Genomic DNA, 20,618 nt, shown 5'->3' on the forward strand with positions numbered 1-20,618 from the left:
AAATCAATGACAAGGAAGCATTATTAAATATTTAGAATGGTAGAAAACATATTTGCTGCATTACTGCAGAAAAGTCATTTCATAAAAGACTAAAGGGAAAAAAAAAGAAGGACAGGTATAATACCAGTGTACTGGAAAAACAACAGAGGGTGCACCGGCCTTGTGCTTTACCTTTATAGGTTCTTTTATTGAGGAAATAAGACAGATGTGTACTCACAAACAGTATATGATATCAAGCTCATCAATACCCGCAATGCCCTGCATCGCTTTGTCCACTGCGCAAATCAAAGCATGGGGAAGACATTTCAAATGGCTGATGCGTTTCGAAGGGTAGGTCCCCTCTTCTTCAAAACCAAATAATAATCATACATATTCTGCCATTAAATACCTTTATGGATGATGTGTGATAATAGCCAAGCTCCTCCCACTCACAGGTGGGCTGTAGTGGACCAATCATGTGATCCCACACAGTGAACCATAGTTGTAAATATGTAACCTTTCTCATATGCATGCATGTAAACATCAGTACATCAGTATATTAAAGTGATTGTAAACAATCACCTTATAAAACAATCCGTTCAGTCTAAAATAGAAATAAAAGGCAAAACATTTTTGTATAGATATAAAGAAAAACATTATAAATACCTTTTTTTTTAAAAGTGATCACATTCCCTCTGTTCTCAGCTGCATAAGAGCTGGGAGGAGGAGAAGCAGCAGCACACTGAGCTTCCCAGTGAATGGCTGTGCAGGGGAGGCATGTCAGGAAAAGTCTGATCATTGGAGTAGAGTACAGGCATACCCCACTTTTAAGTACACAATGGGGTTTATTTACTAAAGCTAGAAAGTGCAAAATCAGGCTCACTTCTGCATAGAAACCAATGAGCTTCCAGGTTTTATTACCAAAGCTTAATTGAACAAGCTGGGGTTAGAAGCTCATTTCTATGCAGAAGTGAGCCTGATTTTGCACTTTCTAGCTTTAGTAAATAAACCCCATTGCGTACTTAAAAGTGGGGTGTGCCTGTACAGTTGAGTTTCCAATACAGCTAGAGAACTGACCATGGTGTGCTCTCCTGCTTAGTGTGCTCAGTTTTTATTAGGATAGCAGAGAGACTGGCAGGAACACCAGGGATTTCACATAAAAGAAACAATACAAAGAGAACTGTATTTTGCCCTGTATTAGGTTCCATCCATCTTCCCATCAACTCTGACCAGCTTCCCTGTCCTTGCTGAAAAAAGCATCCCAACATGATGCTACCACCACCATGTTTCACGGTGGGGATGGTGTGTTCAGGGTGATGTGCAGTGCTAAGTTTCTGCCACACATAGCCGTTTGCTTTTAGGACAAAAAGTTCAATTTTGGTCTCATGTGACCAGAGCACCTTCTTCTACATGTTTGCTGTGTCCCCCACATGGCTTCTCACAAACTATAAACTGAACTTCTTATGACATTCTTTTAACAATGGCTTTCTTCTTGCTACTCTTCCATAATTGCCAGATTTGTGGAGTACACGACTAAAAGTTGTCCTGTGGACAGATTCTCTCACCTGAGCTGTGGATCTCTGCAGCTCCCCCAGAGTTACCATGGGCCTCTTGGCTGCTTCTCTTCTCTGCATTTCAGATGATGGATTGAACAGTGCTCCGTGAGATGTTCAAAGCTTGGGATATTTTTTTATAACCTAAGCCTGCTTTAAACTTCTTAACAACTTTATCCCTGACCTGTCTGACGTGTTCCTTGGCCTTCATGATGCCATTTGTTCACTAAAGTTCTCTAACAAACCTCTGAGGGCTTCACAGAACAGCTCTATTTAAACTGAGATTAAATCACACACAGGTGGACTCTATTTACTAATTAGATGACTTCTGAAGGCAATTGGTTCCACTAGATTTTGGTTAGGGGTATTAAAGTAAAGAGGGCTGAATATAAATGCATGCCACACTTTTCAGATATTTTTTTGTAACAAAATTTGAAAACCATTTATCATTTGCCTTCCAGTTCACAATTATGTGCCACTTTGTGTTGGCCAATCACATAAAATCCCAATAAAATACATTTAAGTTTTTGGTTGCAACATGACAAAATGTGGAAAATGTCAAAGGGTATGAATACTTTTTCAAGGCACTGTATATGGTACAGCAGGCACATATCAGGAATATGAAGTGTTGGGGTAACAAAAGCTTTAAGACCAAATCTCAATCTTCCTATTCCAGCAAATTTTGACAGTATGCGGTGTCTTTATTGTAACAATGATCCCATGATAAAGGATGTTATAATGCAATTAGAACGCATACCATACACTGTAATGTTCCTAACTACAGACACATGATGGCACTTCTACTGGCATGGAGTGGGAGAAGTCAAAGAGGCCAGTGTTTGTTCTAATTGCATTATGACATCTTTTATTATGACATCTTTTATTATGACATCTTTTGTTACATTAATAAAATATATAATTACAATATTTACAGGATTAAAGATACTTTTTTTCCACAGCTAAGGATCAGAGGAATGATTTGGGAAATTGATTTTGCAGCAAAATTACTAATTCACCTTTAGCAACATTTCACCAAAACAAAAAAAAAAACAAAGACTCTCAATTTCACTGATTGAGCTGCTTGGGTAACTATTTTTTTTTTGGGGGGGGGGGGCAGGGAGTGCATTTAATCCAGTTTTTTTTTTTTTTTTTGAACAGGTTAAATAATATTGCCTCTAATTAAGACTAACTTGGCTACTGGTTACTGCAAAAATCATAGCTGCTCTAATGCTGGATTATACAAACATCACTATACTTCTAGCGCTGCTGTGATTGGACAAGGGGAGTGAAAAGATTACAAGGCGTTCTGTGTACGGAGGAGGAGAGACAAAAAGGGAAGGCAAACAACGGGAGCTCTTGACTGTCAAAGTGATGGTGTTCTGTCAAAATAGGCAATTCATCGAGATCTCCAATCACGTCACTTCCGGTTACTGTAAAGCCTCAGCAAATGAAGATTTCGACTAATTGTTTATTTGACACAACACTGGCAAGTGTATACACTCCACTACACGAACAATTTTCTGTTTTGACAGAACAGCGGCTAAGGAGGAAAAAAGTTGTCGCCGCCTTGGAGGCGGCCATGTTGTTGGTTAGTATAGGGTAGACTAACAATGTCCGCCCATAATAACGTGTATCGGAGTGTATACACTTGCCGGTGTTGTGTCAAACAGCAACTTGTCGACATCTCCAATTACTGAGCCTTTACAGTAACCGGAAGTGACGTGATTGTAGATCTCGACGAATTGACGATTTTGACAGAACACCGAAAGTATAGTGCTGTATGATCCAGCATCAAAACAGCTATGTTTTTGCAGTAACCAGCAAGCATCTGAGTTCACCATAAAAGTGGTTGTAAACCCTTACATATACACAGTGAAGTGAGTAGCTTCAGGTGATATACCGAGATGAAACAAATCCTACATACCGTATATACTTGAGTATAAGCCGACCTGAATATAAGCCGAGGCACCTAATTTTACTTATTGACTCGAGTATAAGCCTATGGTGGGAAATGCAGCAGCTACTGGGTAAACAATGCCCATCTGCTGCCTCACTGTGCCCATTTGCAGACTCACTGTGCCCATCTGCAGCCTCATTGTGCCCATTTGCAGCCTCACTGTGCCCATCTGCAGCTGTACCATGCAGCTAGTTCAGCGGCTGTCCACTGTAACAAAGCCCCGCCTCCTCCTCGTCCGTGATAGACGGAATACTGATTCAGTTTCCCAGCATTGTATCAGTGTTCCGTCTATCACAGACAAGGAGGAGGTGGGGCTTTGTTACAGTGGACGGCCGCCGAACAGACTGCATGACACAGCGGGAAACACCCGCTGTTTTGGTTATCAAAGGTACAGCTGCAGATGGGCACAGTGAGGCTGCAACCTCACTCAAGACCCTCACTTGAGTATAAGCCGAGGGGGGCTTTTTCAGCATAAAAAATGTGCTGAAAAAGTCGGCCTATATGCAAGTATATACGGTAAGTTATATCTATTTGGCTGCGGCCCTCTCTCCTCTATAGCCATTCAAAGTGCACAGTTTACACAGCATTTCTTAGCTTCAGAAGGCAAAGGGCAAAGATGTGCTGTCACACACTGCACAGCATAGGGAGCTGAGTGTAATCTGGTACCTCAGTGGAAAAAAAGGACACACCCTTTCTATACAGTCTCATTGAGAAACATGCACTGCTGAGGCTGTCAATCACATGCTGTGTGCTGGAGGGTCATTTCCTGCGATTGCCTGATGTTAGCATAGTCAGAAGTGACTCCTGTAGGTATCAGAGGGAGAAGAGAGCAACCAGAAATCACACTGGATGCTTTAAATTGAGGCAAGTACACACTATAGAAGGATTTGCTTTGTTCATTTTTCATTTCAGAGGTTTACTACCACTTTTATGTCTTTTGCAAAATTTTGCTGAATGAGTTGTCCAAAGATGAACAAATATTTCTCATTAAAGTGTACGTAATGCCAAAAACTTTATTTTTTGAGTGTTTACTACATACAAAAGGAGGACACTATTACTGCTACTTAGAAATCCAATTACCAGTCACCCATCAGAAGAGGCACCAAGGGGGATCCAAATGCTGGATTTGGATAATTATTCTGGGCATAAGAGGCTTTTTTTAAATGAACAAAGACTGAGTTGCGGTATCTGCAGGACCTGTAGGTGTGCTTTAAGGTACTCTATGGCTTGCTAGCAGGTGTAAATGATGTTGCAGCATGTCGTATCTATCAGCTTGCCTAGGCTGAGGAGGCTAATGGATTTCTTCAACCGCAAGTAATGGTAGTTTTAAATGCTGGAACCAGATGACCACATTAAAAAAGGGTCACGGACCATGCTGATAAGCGACATTGAAGTCCCACAGAGTTTTGCATACAAGCTAATCTCTTCCTTTACAATAATCTTTCTTTTTGCAGGGCAATGAGCCTAAAATAACAGCGAGATGAATTTAAGTCAAGCTCGAGTCGAGACACCAGGAACTGAAAATTAAACCGCTATAAGACATTCTGCCGATGTTCACCGCTGAGAAAATGTCTCTCCATGATTCGCGCTAACATCATCCAAATAGGAACCAGGGCTGGAATTGGCCATCCTGCTGTGCCTTTGCAATATAATATTAAAACCGTCATTTGTTTTGGGTGGTTTTCTTTACAAAATGGCAAGCGGTTTACCTTGAATGCACGCCGCGAAACGAGCACAAATGAGCTTCAAACCACAGCGATAAATCAATTTTTCCCCTAACATTTTATGAAATTAGAAAAAGTATTGTTTGACACTAATCACTTCATAATAGCTAACATAATACTTGCTTGTGTTGTTTCATGTGATTAAAGTGAACCTGTGATGACAAAGATGTGGGGGTGTACCTGGTTTTAAAGGTGCAGGTTCTGGGGCTTTCATTCTGCGTCTGGCTTCGATTAGGGGATCGCTGATTGGAGAAAAAAGCATTCAGCCACTGAACGCAGGTCACATGTTCCCTTATGGCCCGTACACACCATCCGAAAATCGGACGACAGATCGTCCGTTTTTTTTGCATGCTAGTCGCATATCGAAAATGGAGAGGTCACTAAAGTGAGGGAAATTCTCGTATGACAGAATAAAAAATCGGAAGTGATGTCATGTACATGGCATCGTCAAACCCCTCTTAAAGAAACCCAACCTCGACCCTAAGGACCCTAACCATCGCAGCATAACAAGCCTCAACACCATCTCCAAGATTATGGAGAAAGTAGTAGTACAACAGCTACAACACCATCTGGACACACACAATCTCCTGGATCCTCTGCAATCAGGCTTCCGACGCCCTCGAAGCAGCTGATGATGGAGAATCTTGTCTCCTGGTACTGTTGGACCTCAGTGCAGCGTTCGATACAGTGGACCACAATACTCTACTCATCTGCCTCACAGAGGTAGCAGGAGTCACAGGTTCAGATCTACAATGGTTCGCATCCTTCTTAGGGAATCGCTCTCAGACAGTGAAACTAGGAGAATTCTACTCTGAAACCCGCACTATCTCTTGTGGAGTCCCTCAAGGTTCACCCTTGTAACCAGTGCTCTTCAACATCTACATCCGCCTACTCCTCAAAATCATGAGAAAATCGGACCTCTGCTTCCACTCATACGCTGATGATACCCAACTCTACCTCTGCATCACCGGAAAAAAGACCACCTTCAGCAACTAGAAAAATGCCTCACTCTGATAGACGACTGGATGGCTACTAGCTCTCTCAAACTCAACGGATCAAAAACAGAGCTTCTTCTCCTACACGGAAACCAAAATTCCAAAACTAAGACCCCATGGACAACTCCCACCTTCTTTGGACAGACCATCTCACCAAGCACTAAAGCCAAGAGTCTCGGAGTCATTTTTGACTCAGAAATGTCAATGGATGCACAAACAGGATCAGTAGTCAGCGGATCTCACCATCTCCTCCGCCTGCTACGTAGACTCATCCCATTCGTGCCAGAAGAAGACAAAGCAGCAGTAGTTGGAACAATCATCAATTCCAGACTCGACTACGCAAACTCCCTCTACATAGGACTACCCCAATATCAGCTTGCGCGCTTACAACTCATACAAAACACGGCGGCAAGACTGTTAACAGGAAAAAAACCCTGGGAATCCATCTCCCCTTCCCTGAGGAGCCTACATTGGCTAACCGTAAAGAATCGGATCACTTTCAAGACCCTCTGCCTCACCCACAAATGCATATACGGAAACGCTCCTCACTACCTATGCGAGAAAAGAAAACGCTACACACAGAATCGCAGTCTTCGATCTTCTAACCATAACCTCCTCATTCCAAAAACCCGCTACAAAACAAAGGGAGAACGAAGATTCGCAGTCCAAGGACCACGGCTATGGAACGCGCTACCTACTCACATTCGCATGGAAGAAAACCATCAGACCTTCAGAAAGAAACTCAAGACCTACCTCTTCTGAGAAGCTTGACAACACAGGACGGATCCAGCGCCTTGAGGCGATTTAGTTCGCAACTGCAGCGCTATACAAATCATTCATTCATTCATTCATTCATTCATGTGTTGTAGTGTATTTCTATTGTATTTTCAGATGACAACTGTACTGATTAACCACTTGCCGACCAGCCGCCGTCATTATACTGCAGCAGGTTGGCATGGCTGCACAAATCGCCATAGGTGTATGTCGGCCGCTTTAAAAGCGATAGGGGGCACGCCCGCGGCGCCGAAACTGAGGTGCCCGACCGGCGGCCGGGAAGTCTGCTGGCCAACCGCAATCGCACCTCAGAGAGCCAGAACGGAGATCTGTCAATGTAAACAGACAGATCCCCGTTCTGACAGGGGAGTAGAGAGAGAGAGAGAACAGGGATTTCTCTACTCCCAGTCTGTCCACTCCCCCCACAGTTAGAAACACCTTCCTAGGGAACACTTAACCCCTTGATCGCCCCTTAGTGTTAACCCCTTCCCTGCCTGTGACATTAATACAGTAATCAGTGGCTATTTATAGCTCTGATCGCTGTATAAATGTCACTGGTCCCAAAAAGGTGTCAAAAGTGTCTGATCTGTCCGCCGCAATTTCGCGGTCCTGCTAAAAATCGCAGATCGGCACCATTACTAGTAAAAAATAAATAAGTAATAAAAATGACAAATCTATCCCCTATTTTGTAGACGCTATAACTTTTGCGCAACAAAATCAATATACGTGGAATACATATTGGCCTAAACTGATGAAGAATTTTTTTTTATAAATTTTGTTTTGGATATTTATTATAGCAAAAAGTAAAAAATATTGTTTTTTTTTTTCAAAATAGTAGTTAATTTTTTGTTTTTAGAAGAGGTGAGGTGATCAAATACCACAAAAAGAAAGCTCTAGTTGTGGGAAAAAAAGGACATAAATTTTGTTTGGGTACAATGTCGCACGACCGCGCAATTGTCAGTTAAAGCGACGCAGTGCCGTATCGCAAAAAAAATTACCTGTTCATTAAGGGGGCAAATCCTTGCGGACCTTAAGTGGTTAAACGAAGATTTTACGATCTGGTAATCGTACGAGAAAAATTTTCGTGTTTGTCCGATTGGATAATAATGGATGAACTGTTGTGATCGGCTCTCGAAATCTCTGTACTAACGATATGATTATTGTACGATCGCTTTGAAAGCGGTATTTTTCATCCAATTTTCAGATCGTGTGTACGTGCCATAAGCCTGGGTTAGCACTTGTGCATGCGGAACAGCACATCGCACTGCATTCCAGTGCACATCACATGTGATGGCTTTGTTTGCGGTGCGATTTGAGCCATACATTTTGTATGGCTCAAATCGTACCGCATCCACACCAAAACGGTGCAAGACCCTTTCTTTTTCCAACACCTGTTCTTACCCATGGGATGCGATTCTGGCAATCGCACTGCATTTTACGAACTGTTTTGGCGTTAATCTAACAATGACACCCGCAGCAGATTACATGGATTGCAATATAGTTTGATGTGTCGAAACGCAGCAAATCTTATGCGTTTCCCGCATTGCATCAGTGTGAACCAGGGCTGATATACAGAAGTACCAGCTATTTCTTAGGACTCTGGAGTCAGATCAAGGGGGTGGAAGAGTACAGCAGAGATAAAAGTGTATGTCAAGGCAAACTATTAAAGTTCCACTGCAAGGGTTGACTACTCATTTATTCTAGGGAAAGTAAAAGCAGTTTACTTTCAATTACAATTACTTACAATCCTCTGTTTCCCTGTGCAGATGGTGCTCCCCCATGCACTGTGCCTCAGCATCATCATGTCCAGTGCAGGACTATGGACACTGTATAGGTCTTGATGATGTCAGAACCTTAGACCAATGGAGCATGGGGGGAGAAGATGCTGCAGTCTAGCAGTGCAGAAGATTTGGAAAGTATCTTCTTTTCCATGCCAAGTGGACCCAAAAAAGAATTTTTCACTTTTCCTGGAGTTGCGCTTTAAATAAAATAAAAATATGCAGTACATCTCTGCAATACATGCTATGTTTTTCCTTTTAAAGCCCCTTCAAGTACAGAAATATACCCATTGTTTTACAAGCAATGCACTCAGCTCTTAAAGGAAATCTATGGTCACAGCATACACACACACATGAATCATATAACCTTAGCATTGTAATAGCAATACAAACAATGGCTATATCTATGCTTATTTGAAAAATCTCGTTTTAATATTCTGAGTGCTGCATGTCTTTTGGTCAACTCTTTCTACAACTTCCTGGATTTGCTGGATGCTTCACAGCTTTTCCTCTGCTGTTTACTTTCAGTTTCTAAGGACTACATATCCCATAGTACCCTGCTGTCTGCAAGGATTGATTCCTGTACTGACTTCGCCTCCTGAAACTTAGCTGCGTTCGCGTTTTTTGTCATTTTTAATTTTCAATGGCTCAAAAACATTAAAAAACGCTGGTGAGCCACGTTTTTGAGAGTTTATCGACGTTTATTAGCGTTTATGAGCGTTTGCCATTTTTTGTGGTCAGAAAAACGACTCCTGAAGGCGATTTTGTGGCGTTCAGAAAACAGCCCATAAACTCCACTGCTGATAAACATCCAAAAACCTCCATGTGTGCATGGACACATAGGATAACATAGAGGGGAGTTTATGGGCTGTTAAAAAATGCCCAAACTCCCAAAAACGTCCGTTTATGAGATTTAGTGTGCATGGAGCCTTAAGGAGAAGTACAGTCAAAGTTTGTTCTGCATTCCTGTGCCTGGTTTTCAGCTGACAGTGGGCTGAAGCCTGCTGTCAGCTGGCGTAACTGAACTGGTCCAGGTTGGACCACATGGTCAGGATCCACCCAGAAGCCTGGATCAGCACCTGGCTTAGCCACCCAGTGATCCGCTGAGAGGCTGAGCTAGCCGTTCTCTCCACAGCCCAGCACTCCAGTGAGTGACTGGGGGGGGGGGGGGGGCAGAGCAGACAGAAGTGACTGACAGTCATCAGCTCTCTGCTCACAGAGCACTGAGAACCGAATGATCAGCGGTGTTTGATCACTCAGTTCACAGTACTAGAGCCGGTGGGGACAGATGCAGCATCGGACCAATGCTGCATCCACCTAGGTAAGTATGATTTAAAAAAAAAACAACTCTTTTAAGTACACCATGCTTACTGTTCTTGCTATAAAGCATGCCTGTTGCTTGCCCTAAGACTTATCCTCAACACCATACCAGCCAACAGACTTATTGATCATGTGACTGCCTATTATTTTTGACACAAGTATTAGCACTGTTTTGATTTACACTTATGCCCCGTACACACGATCGGACTTTCCGACAACAAAACTGTGGATTTTTGTTCAAAGGATGTTGACTCCAACTTGTCTTGCATACACACGGTCACACAAATGTTGGCCAACAATTACGAACGTAATGACGTACAAGACGTACGCGATGTCTCCATTACGAACGCTAGTTTTACAAGACCGATCGCTTCCGGCTCGTACGTGATTCCGAGCATTCGTGGACTTTTGTGAGACGGACTTGTGTACACACTATCGGAAAGTCCGACAACAAACATTTGTTGGCGGAAAATTTGAGAACCTGCTAGCCAACATTTGTTGGCAGAAAGTCAGACAACAAATGTTCGATGGCGCGTACAAACGGTCGGACTTTCCACCAACAAGCTCACATCTAACATTTCTTGTCGGAAAATCCAATCGTGTGTACGGGGCATTTCACTTCAAAGAGTAGAAGTCAACTTTGATCATGATTACCTCTGGCACTAAATAAATATGGGGATATTTAATACAGCAGGCCCGCTATCACAATACAACAGCGCAGCAGGGGAGATCCCTGCATCCACATCACTTATCACTTATGTGGATTCAGGGATGGTTTTTTTTATTGTTGGTTCAACGGAAAAAGAAAAACTGTTCATATATACCCCACTTTTTATTCAATACAAAAATGACAGCTGACACGGGATTGGGTGGCCCACCCTACTTACTTTCAGATTTATTTTTTTTTATGGGTGAGGATGATAATGTTGCATAGGGTTCTTGATCTCCATGTCAATGTACTGCATATGTCTTGTATTAAAAACCCAATATAGAGCAACACTGATGCATAACAGATAAATAACCAAAAAGAATGCAGACATTTGGAATTAATATAATTATCTAAATTTTGTTCCAAGATCTCCAAAAATAATTAACCCTAAGGAGCGATCTTCATAAGAAACTCGGCTGGAGAGGGGTTTCCGAGTCATATTTCAAATGTTTCATTTTATCTGGTTGCTTTGATCTCAAACCAAGTCTTACAGGAACCGCATCTATTATTTATTTACATTCTGGAAGGTGACCAGATTTGCTCAGAAGTGCGAGTCCAAAAATACAAGGATCCAGGCATGTTTCTTTCCTGGTTTTACCCAAGCCAAGTTGTAAATCCAAAGTTCACACTTAGAACTCCAGGCAAATCTATAAAAATGTCCTTAACCTCACTTATCCTCTCACAACTCATCAAATCATTTTGAAGTTCAGAATTAGGATTCCTTAAAAATTGTTATATTTGGGGGTGTCACATACAAGGTGCAAGCTGAAATCGGGCATGTGGTGAGAGTGCCTGCTAAGTGAACTTTTAGTTGGCATTTCCGACGGAAAGATTTAGAACATGTTCTATATCTGAGTCCATCGGAAATGCCGACAGAAAAAGTCAGATGGGGCATACACACGGTCAGAATGTCCGACCAAAAGCTCCCATCGGATTTTTTCTGTCGGGAAGTCCGGCCGTGTGTACGTGGCATAACAGAATAGAAAAAAAAAGTTCTAATGCACTTCTTACCCTTTGTGTACTCCAGCACTGCCCTCCATTTGGTCTTCTGTTTTCCAGCACGGGTCTTCTACTGGGTTGGTTGACACTCAGCTTTATTCAACCCACTTCTTTAAACCCAAGCTGTCTAGGACATCCCTCCACATTTGAAGCATGAGCGACAGTCTATGCAATCTAAAGTTGGGCATAGACTAATAAAGTTTTTTAGAAAAAATTCATTTTAAGAATGTTTGTTCTTCTAATCGTCTTGTGGGGTCAAATCAATGTTCATTTTCAACCACAGTGATGAGAAAGTTCGAAAGGAGCAGCATGGAAAATTTCTAAGGAATGAACGAATTTCTCACAGTGAATGTGGATTTTGTTTAGGAAAGTCCATTCCCTCCAAAACCGAATGTTACCCCTTCCTGCCCAGCACTGGCATCCCCCTTAAAATGGAACTTCACTCTCCCAATCAACTTTGATTATTTGTAATCCTTATGCTGCTAGCATTAGTAAAAATATAGGAAAGTTATCATATTTACTTGTTTTAAACTTTTTTTTACATTTCTACAGGACCTTCCTGGTTTCTTGCCTAGGCAAATGATGTCATACATTCCAGGAGTCTTCAGAAGAGGAAGAGGGGTTTTCTCAGCTAAGCACACCCTCCTGCATGCATGCTTGAGCTAAGGGCAGATGGATTCTAGGAAGTGAATGCTACATGAATCATTTGCCCTTACTTAAAATCGCCACAGCCAGAAATCCTAGGGGGGTGTTTTTCCAAGTGATTTCCCAACAAAATAAAGCATGGAGATATGGATGGATGGGGGGGGGGGGGTTGCTTTAAATATTAAAAATGAATGAAATTGTGTGTTTGGTTTGTGGTGCTCAGATGCAGTGAAGATCTGCTTTAACCACTTCAGCCCCGGAAGGATTTACCCCCTTCCTGACCAGAGCACTTTTTGTGATTCGGCACTGCGTCGCTTTAACTGACAATTCCGTGGTCGTGCGATGTTGTATCCAAACAAAATTGACGTCCTTTTTTCCCACAAATAGAGCTTTCTTTTGGTGGTATTTGATTACCTCTGCAGTTTTTATTTTTTGCGTAATAAAGAAAAAAAGATCGACAATTTTGAAAGAAGAAGCAATATTTTTTACTTTTTGCTATAATAAATATCCCCCAAAAATATATAAAAAAACATTTTTTTTCCTCAATTTAGGCCGATATGTATTCTTCTACATATTTTTGGTAACAAAAATTCACAATAAGCGTATATTGATTGGTTTGCGCAAAATTTATAGCGTCTACAAAATAGGGGATAGATTTATAGCATTTTTATTATTATTTTTTTTTTTTCATTAGTAATGTTATTAGTTATTAGTTAGTTATTAGTAATGGTGGCGATGCAACTGCAAGCTGTACTTTTCTGTGCATTTTAAATTTAGTATCAGCATCATAACTGTACCGTCACAATTTTCATGGACAGTCCCATGATTTGTCCCCAACAGTTATTATACCTGGCATGTCGCTGGATTTCACTATCTACCCCTTTATGCCAACATAACACACATGTGTGGCCTCACAGAAGTGGGCTTTTTTCTGTGGGGCTGCATATATGTGTATCTCCCTTTGTGCTGGGAGCACACCGCATGGCGCGCTCCCAGCACAGAGATTGGGGCCTCACCGAGAGCCCCGGGACCTGTACCAAGGATTGGGACCTGGAACTCCTGATTCTAGGTCACCTGATCGCTATGTTATCTTCTGACTGGCTACCACAGTGATCAGTCACTGTTAAGCTCACCCCTGTGTTTTTTATTTCTGTGAATGGAGAGGAAAGATACAATGTATCTTTCTCTTTCCTTGCAGAAAGAAAATAGTTTGTAAAAAAATCAAGGTTTAATCTAGGTCAGTGCCAAGTGTTTGGGTCAAGGTCAGGGTCAAAGGCCAAGGTCAGGGTCAAAGGTCAAGGTAAGTACATTTTGGGCAGGATTAGAAAAAAAATGCATCAGTGTCAGTTTTATAAAAAAGAAAAAAAAAAAAAGCATAATGCGCACTATTGTTTCTGGGCTGTACTACTAACTAACATACACATATGTGGTATTGTTGCAATCATCATGAGCAGAAGAATTTATTTTGGGTTGTTCTTCCGTGGTAGGTTATGGAAGTAACAAGAAATATACAGCTTAATTTAAGAAGAAAGAAGAAGATTTTTTTTTACTATTTTGGGCCAGTTTTCCATTGATAATAAAAAAAAAATCAGGAGATATCCATAACTATTTACTACAAAATGAAAGCTCAATTTGTCTAGAAAAAAACAAGGTGTAATCCACCTGGATGCACAAAGTAGTTGTGATGATATGTACGGTTTTACTAACACGTGTCAAAATTGCAAAATTGTGCTTAGGCATTAAGATTTGTTTTACCATTAGACACGAAGGGGTTAAAAATACATGCCACAAAATCCTTCTTTTAAACTGCCAATATTAACTGCCGATAATTATTGAGCAGAATCATTTACAATTGAGATATATTCCAGCTCAATAAATACGTCTTAACTGGGATTATATTGGTCCATAAAACTCAGAGAGAATGTTCTGCATGACATCAATTCAGGAATGTAGTGCAGTGCAGAAAGAACAGCATGTGATCAGGAACAGAAAATGCAATTTAAACCCCCACCTGCTGGTAGGCTGACTGTGTGGTAAGCCTTCCCTGCTGAGCTGTGTGTGGCTGACATATCTGTTTTTGAAACCTAATTCATGGTGACAATCTGAGCAAGAGCTTACAGTCAATCAATGTTTCTGAAAGCTCTTTACTGATACTCTCTGATTTGCCTATTATTCATCAGGGATAAGAAATTTCCAAAGGTATCTGTATATTTTAGTGAATTTGGGCAATTGTTAAAACAGAACTACAGCCAAAAAGAATAAGATAAAAAAGAATAGTATACTGAAAGATAAAAACCAAACCAGAATTTGTTACAGTATTCACTTTCAATCCAGAAATTTCCCCTGCAGTACTTTTTACTGCCACTAGATGTCTTTAGTCTGATGGCTAGCATCATTTAACCCACTTCCTCTGAGCTCAGGTCATCCTGGACCTGCTCCTTGCATGTGACTGGACAGTGAAAACAGAATCAGCACAGTGATGAGCCAATCTCTGTCAATCTGCTCTCTCTTCCTATTAGCATCTTTAAAGAGTTTGTAACATCCTTTTTAAAAAAAATAATAAACATGTTATACTTACCTGCTCTGTGCAAAAGTATTGCACAGAGTGGCCCTGAACCTACTCTACTGAGGTCCCCCCACCGGTTATCACGGCTCCTCCTCTTCATTGTCTGCCCCATAGCAAGCCGCTTGCTATGGGGGCAGATGTGCGTTCTCGCTCTTGAGTCAGGCTCTGTGTGCCCATAGATATACACATCGTGGCTCGGCCCCGTCCCTGCTCTCTGCTCACTGGATATTAATGACGGCAACAGGAGCCAATAGCCCCTGTTGCTCTCAGCAAAGCCTGTGTGACCAGGAAGAGGCGGAGAGGAGAGCCGCAGCTGGGCACAGTGTTGGATCAATACAGGAGTCGGGTAAGTGTTAAAGAAGGGGAAGGGACACATTGGAAGGTTTTTATTTTTGTTTTTTTTTCAAATCTTTTTATTTTTCGTAATAAACACACAGACAATATAAACATACAAAAACAGCCAACATCTGGCTATTCTCAGGGAAGGGACCCGAGCAGGGGTTATCAAGGAAGCATTACGGTACCAAGAAATATTAGATTATTTAGGAATACCATAGTATACCATCATCAATGAGCTGACCTGGCTCATGCTCCAAGGGTGGGCTGATAATGAAATAGCTCACCTGAATTATTGTGCTATCAAGAACTGATCTATTAGGTCCTCAAGGGAGGCCATCAGATATTAGGAAGGTTTCCTAGTCCACTGCAGCAGTAGAGGGTTCTGCTAACCACTTAGTCCAGACTCTGTCATATTTTTTTGGACAGCCTCTATGTATATAGGTGTCTTTGTATAGGGGTACCATATTATTGACAAGTGATTTCCATAGACCTATAGAGGGAGGAGTCTTCTGCTTCCAGCAAAGGACAATGGATTTCCTGGCATAGAACAGCAAGAGACTCAACAAGGTTCTCTCTGCCACCCTGGGTACCAGTTTCTCTACCAACCCCAGCAGGCATATTCTTGGGGATGGAACAATAGATATACTTAGTAGGTCATTCACCTTCATAAGGATTTGTAACCAAAAAACTGTAATTACCAGGCAGGACCAGAAGATGTGAATGTAGTCCCTGGGGCATGGTTACATCACCAGCAGTTCGGGGAGAGAGAAAACCTCATCTTGTGCACCCGAGCGGGGGTGAGGTATGCCCTATGGAAATCTTGTATTGAATGAGGCGGTCTCTCAAGGAAACAAGTATTTTAAATGGGAAGTCCCACATGTCCTCCCAGTCCTCGGAGTCCAGCTCCAGAACATCCCGGCCCCGTTGCTGATGGAGCCTGGACAAATCAGGAGATGAGACCCGGAGGAGATGTGCGTATAGCACAGAGGTGGGCTTCTCTGTACAGTCAAAGCGCAAAATCCGCTCTAAGCCCGATTGCACCAGCTGCCTTTCACCTAATGGGAACTGAGCCCTGAAAGCATGGGACAACTGCAGATATCTGAATAAGTGTGAGGGCAGAGCATTATGTTGAGACATTACGTGATCAAAGGAGAAAATGGAGAGGTCAGAGGTAATGTCTGAAAGAACTTTAATACAGCACCTGGCCCATACCACAGGGTCCGGAATTTCGAAAAAGTGCTGTAGGTTGGGATTTTTTCAACCTACAGCACTGTATCCCCAACCTTTGGGGATACAGCAGTCAGAGGGTACTTTTCACAGGCAAGTCCCTCCTTCCAGGCCCTAAGGGTGGTACACATGGAGGGGGTCGTATGGAGCCTTTGGACCTCGCAGAGGAAGGTTCGACAAAGCCTCCACAGACCGTAACACCGCTGCCTCATTGGCCAAAGCCTCATTGGATCCATCCGGAACAAGCCACCAAAAAGCAGTGACTAATTGAGCTGCAATGAAATATTTGTGGCAGTCCGGGAATGTCAGGCCCCCCTGCGAACAAGAGCGCATAGAATTTTTTTTTTTTTTTTACCTTAATACAGAGAATGCATTAAGGTTAAAAAAAAAGAGGTTTAGACTTTATAACCACTTTAATGTCAGCACATAACTGATTGGCTCATTGTGTTGCTTCTGCCTCCCACACTCTAGCCCTGCTGCACAGGGACTGCAAGAGACTAAGGCTCCAAACACACCTGAGCGTTGCGTTTTTAGACAGAAAGTCGCGCGATTTTGCCGCGTTTTTCTACAGGTCAAAAGGTCCCCAATGTAAAAAGCAGAAAAACGCCTATAATCTGCCTAAAAAAAAGTTCCAGAACTTGTTTGAGCTTCAGGCTTTAGGAGTTTTGGAGCTTCTGGCTTCAGGCGTTTTGGAGTGGAGATGTGAACCATCTCCATAGAGAATAATCAATTTTTTCCCCTCCAGCGTTTTATAGCTTCAGGCTTCAAGCTACAAAACGCTCAGGTGTGAATGGGGCCTAATACCAGGTAAAATTTAGGTACTAACCCTGCTTGCATTTAAAAAAAATACATGAATGATTTGGTAATGATTACAGATCTGCATTCTATTGCTTCTTTTATATCTGCTTATGTGTCTTTTAGTTCAGCATTAAAAAAAACTTCTAGCTCAGTAGCCTAGTCTGAGAGTCTTTTTTAAAGGAAGATGCCACTTTCATTAAAGGACCAATAACAAACAATTTTGTAAATTCATTTTATTGAATATCACATTTAATTTTAAGCAAGCAACACCTGTTGCTATCTTTTTACAATCTCCTTGGCATCTTGCTGGCAACCATGTAAATAAGAGCAGGCCTAAATAATCCATATGATCTATATAGATTAGACTGGCAATACATACAGTTGTTGCAAATCCCTGTACAGCAGGGCTGGAGTGTGAGAGGAAGAAGCAGTCCAAGCAGTCAATCTGTTCATGTACTGACAAGAAGCATGCTGATAAGTGGGACATCTGGATTGATTCCGCCATGACCGCAGCCTAGGATGCATATTATGTTCTGCTGACCTCTTGCATTGTATTTCAAGGTGTGATACTGGTAGCATGGTTTAATTTACTGTCCTTTGTTGAACCCCCCCCTTCTATTCCAATACTTTAAGATCCTAGTTGTGACATGGATGGGACTACTATTTTGTATATTTACCCTGCTTCAAGTTGGTGCTCTGAACAAGGTTAGCGCCGGTTGGGCGTTGTGTTTTTAGTTTTGCACCAATGCTGTATTGGTGGCAATGTGTTATTTTATTTTGTATTTTCTATTAATCAGAGAATGTCCAGACCGTTCTGTTTTGTATATTTCTATTCCTAAAATTAATAAATAGAAGTTACAAAATATAGAAGCATGTTTATAGGAAGAGAGCAAAGTGACAGAAAGATAAGCGTATCACTGTGCTGCTTCTCCTTTCACTGTCCAGTCACAAGTTGGGGTGAGTCCAAGACGACCTTGGCTTAAAGGAAGTGGGTTGAACAATCCTGGCAGTCACACTGAGGACATCTAGAGACAGAAAAAAGTACTGTAGGGGAAATATCTGCATTGAAACTGAATGTTGCAGCAAATGCTGGTTTTCATTTGAATGTATTTTTTATTATTTTTATTTTTTCATGTTTTGCTGGAATTCTGTTTTAAAAGGAAGGTACTGAAATTTCCCGTCTCAGTAAAAACAGGCAGAAATTTGCAATGAGGTTTGATAAAATCCTTACAATGTATATAATTAGGTCGGAGAGGATTTTTCCCAACATAAAGTTCCACTTTAATTGAAAAAAGGCAAATAGTTCAGGTCCTGCTAGGAACCCCCATTACTTACTTCATTGTCGTGAGGAGGCAACTGATGCAAAAGCTGTTTGATTCTCGATTTCTCCCCAGGGCTGTTCACATAAGGGACTTTATCGTCAGGCAAGCAGCTGTAGTACTGGTGGACCTGTGGACACAATAGCAAACTTCATCACATTTACTGCACATACAAACGATCGCTGTTAAAACAATTTTGACCAAGATGAGGTCATGGTGTCACGCGAAACTGAAAAACAAAGTTGTAAACGACAAAACGCACCATAAAATAAAGCAGATTTCCTAGATTTTCCTTTGTCATCAGCAACTAAACAGACAATCCTGCAGAAATTAGAGTTATTGCCTGAACGAGACACAAAACCCTGTGCAGAAAGTGGCTGCGTTCCATCAGACACATGCAAAAGACATCACGGAAAACCTTCAGAGGCCATTAAGGTGTCCTTTCTATCTTCTGCAAGTCCATTGCCAAATAACAGTAGTAAAACATTTAGAATTTTAAAATATCCTGTTATTTTAGTCTATTATGTGATGCCTGTCTCTAAAGCTGCATGTTTTATACATTTAGTTTAACTTAAAAAAAAAAAAAAAAAATTTAAGATTTAACAGCTTGTAAAATAACTGAAGAACAAGATCTACTACCGAGTCTCTAATGCATTAGCAGTGTGAATATTTAATATATTTACTGTGGGGGACACCTTTATCTTTGGATATTAGTGATACCCAAGTGTCATAAATAAGGATATGTGTAAAAGCAAACTGGTGTATTATCAGCCAGGGCAGATCTTCAATTATTTTTTTGATATTTGCCAGAAAGTACATTTTGACACGATTTTTGTTACCTTGCAGCATATGTAAATGTGTATTTTAAATAGGGTTTTTCATATCGAGATTTGTAAATGCTCTTTCTGGTAGCCATCGTTATATAAGGTGCAATAATTATAAGATAAAATACAGAAAACATGAAGCAGATCACCCTAAGTAACATAAATTAGAACTTTTATCTTAAAAGGGTCTATATGTCAACTATAACTTTACGACCATCCACTTATTATGAAGTAGGTCCCCCTTTTGCGACCAATACAGCCCATTTTGCACGCCAAACAGCCCTGATCCATTGAGGCAATATAAGCCACTAGACTTCTGAAGGTATGTTGTGGTATCTGGCGCCAAGGTCAAGCCGTAAGTAACAGATCCTTTAAAGCCTGATTTAAGTTGTGAGGTGGGCTCTCAATGAATCGGACTTGTTTCTCCAACACATCCCACAGATGCTTGATAGGATTGAGATCATGAGAAAGTGGAGGGCAGGTCAACACCTCAAACTTCTTGTGTTTCTCAGACCATTCTTGAACCAATTTTGCAGTGTGGCAGGGCACATTATCCTGCTGAAAGAGGCCACCGCCATTAGGGAATACTGTTTCCATGAAGAGGTGTACTTGGGTAGCAACAATGTTTAGGTAGGTGGCACATGTCAAGTAACATCTACACGAATGGCAGGACCTAAGGTTTCCCAGAACATTGGCCAAAGCATCACACTGCCTCCACCGGCTTGCCTTCCACCCATAGTGAACTTTGGTGCCATCTCTTCCCCAGGTAAGTGACGCACACACACCCAGCCATCCACATGATGTAAAAGAAAACATGATTCATCAGATCAGGCCATCTTCTTTCATTGCCCTGTGGTCCAGTTCTGATGCCCATTGTAGGCACTTTTAGCTGTGGACATGAGTCAGCATGAGCAGTGTGACCAGTTTGTGGCTATGTAGCCCCATACACAATCTACAATGCCCATTTTTTTCTTATTTCAACACATCAACTTCAGGTACAACATGTTTACCTGTTGTCTATATATGACACCGACTTTCAGATGCCATTGTAATGAGATAATCCATGTTATTCACTGTCAGTGGTCATAAAGTTTTGGCTGATGGGTGTAAAG

The 20,618-nt window shown here is 41.5% G+C and overlaps 1 protein-coding gene across 3 annotated transcripts in view; it reads right to left on the bottom strand.

Moving 5' to 3' along the window:
• PRICKLE2 (prickle planar cell polarity protein 2) overlaps positions 1 to 20,618 on the bottom strand; it is a 437,307-nt gene that overhangs the window by 74,849 nt on the left and 341,840 nt on the right. For all 3 annotated transcript variants that reach the window (XM_073592178.1, XM_073592180.1, XM_073592179.1), the window contains one exon: positions 18,699 to 18,812. In XM_073592178.1, the coding sequence (XP_073448279.1) occupies positions 18,699 to 18,812 (114 nt within the window). The remainder of the gene's footprint in view (positions 1 to 18,698; positions 18,813 to 20,618) is intronic.

This window comes from Aquarana catesbeiana, linkage group LG07 (genome assembly GCF_042186555.1).
Source record: "Aquarana catesbeiana isolate 2022-GZ linkage group LG07, ASM4218655v1, whole genome shotgun sequence".
Taxonomy (NCBI): domain Eukaryota; kingdom Metazoa; phylum Chordata; class Amphibia; order Anura; family Ranidae; genus Aquarana; species Aquarana catesbeiana.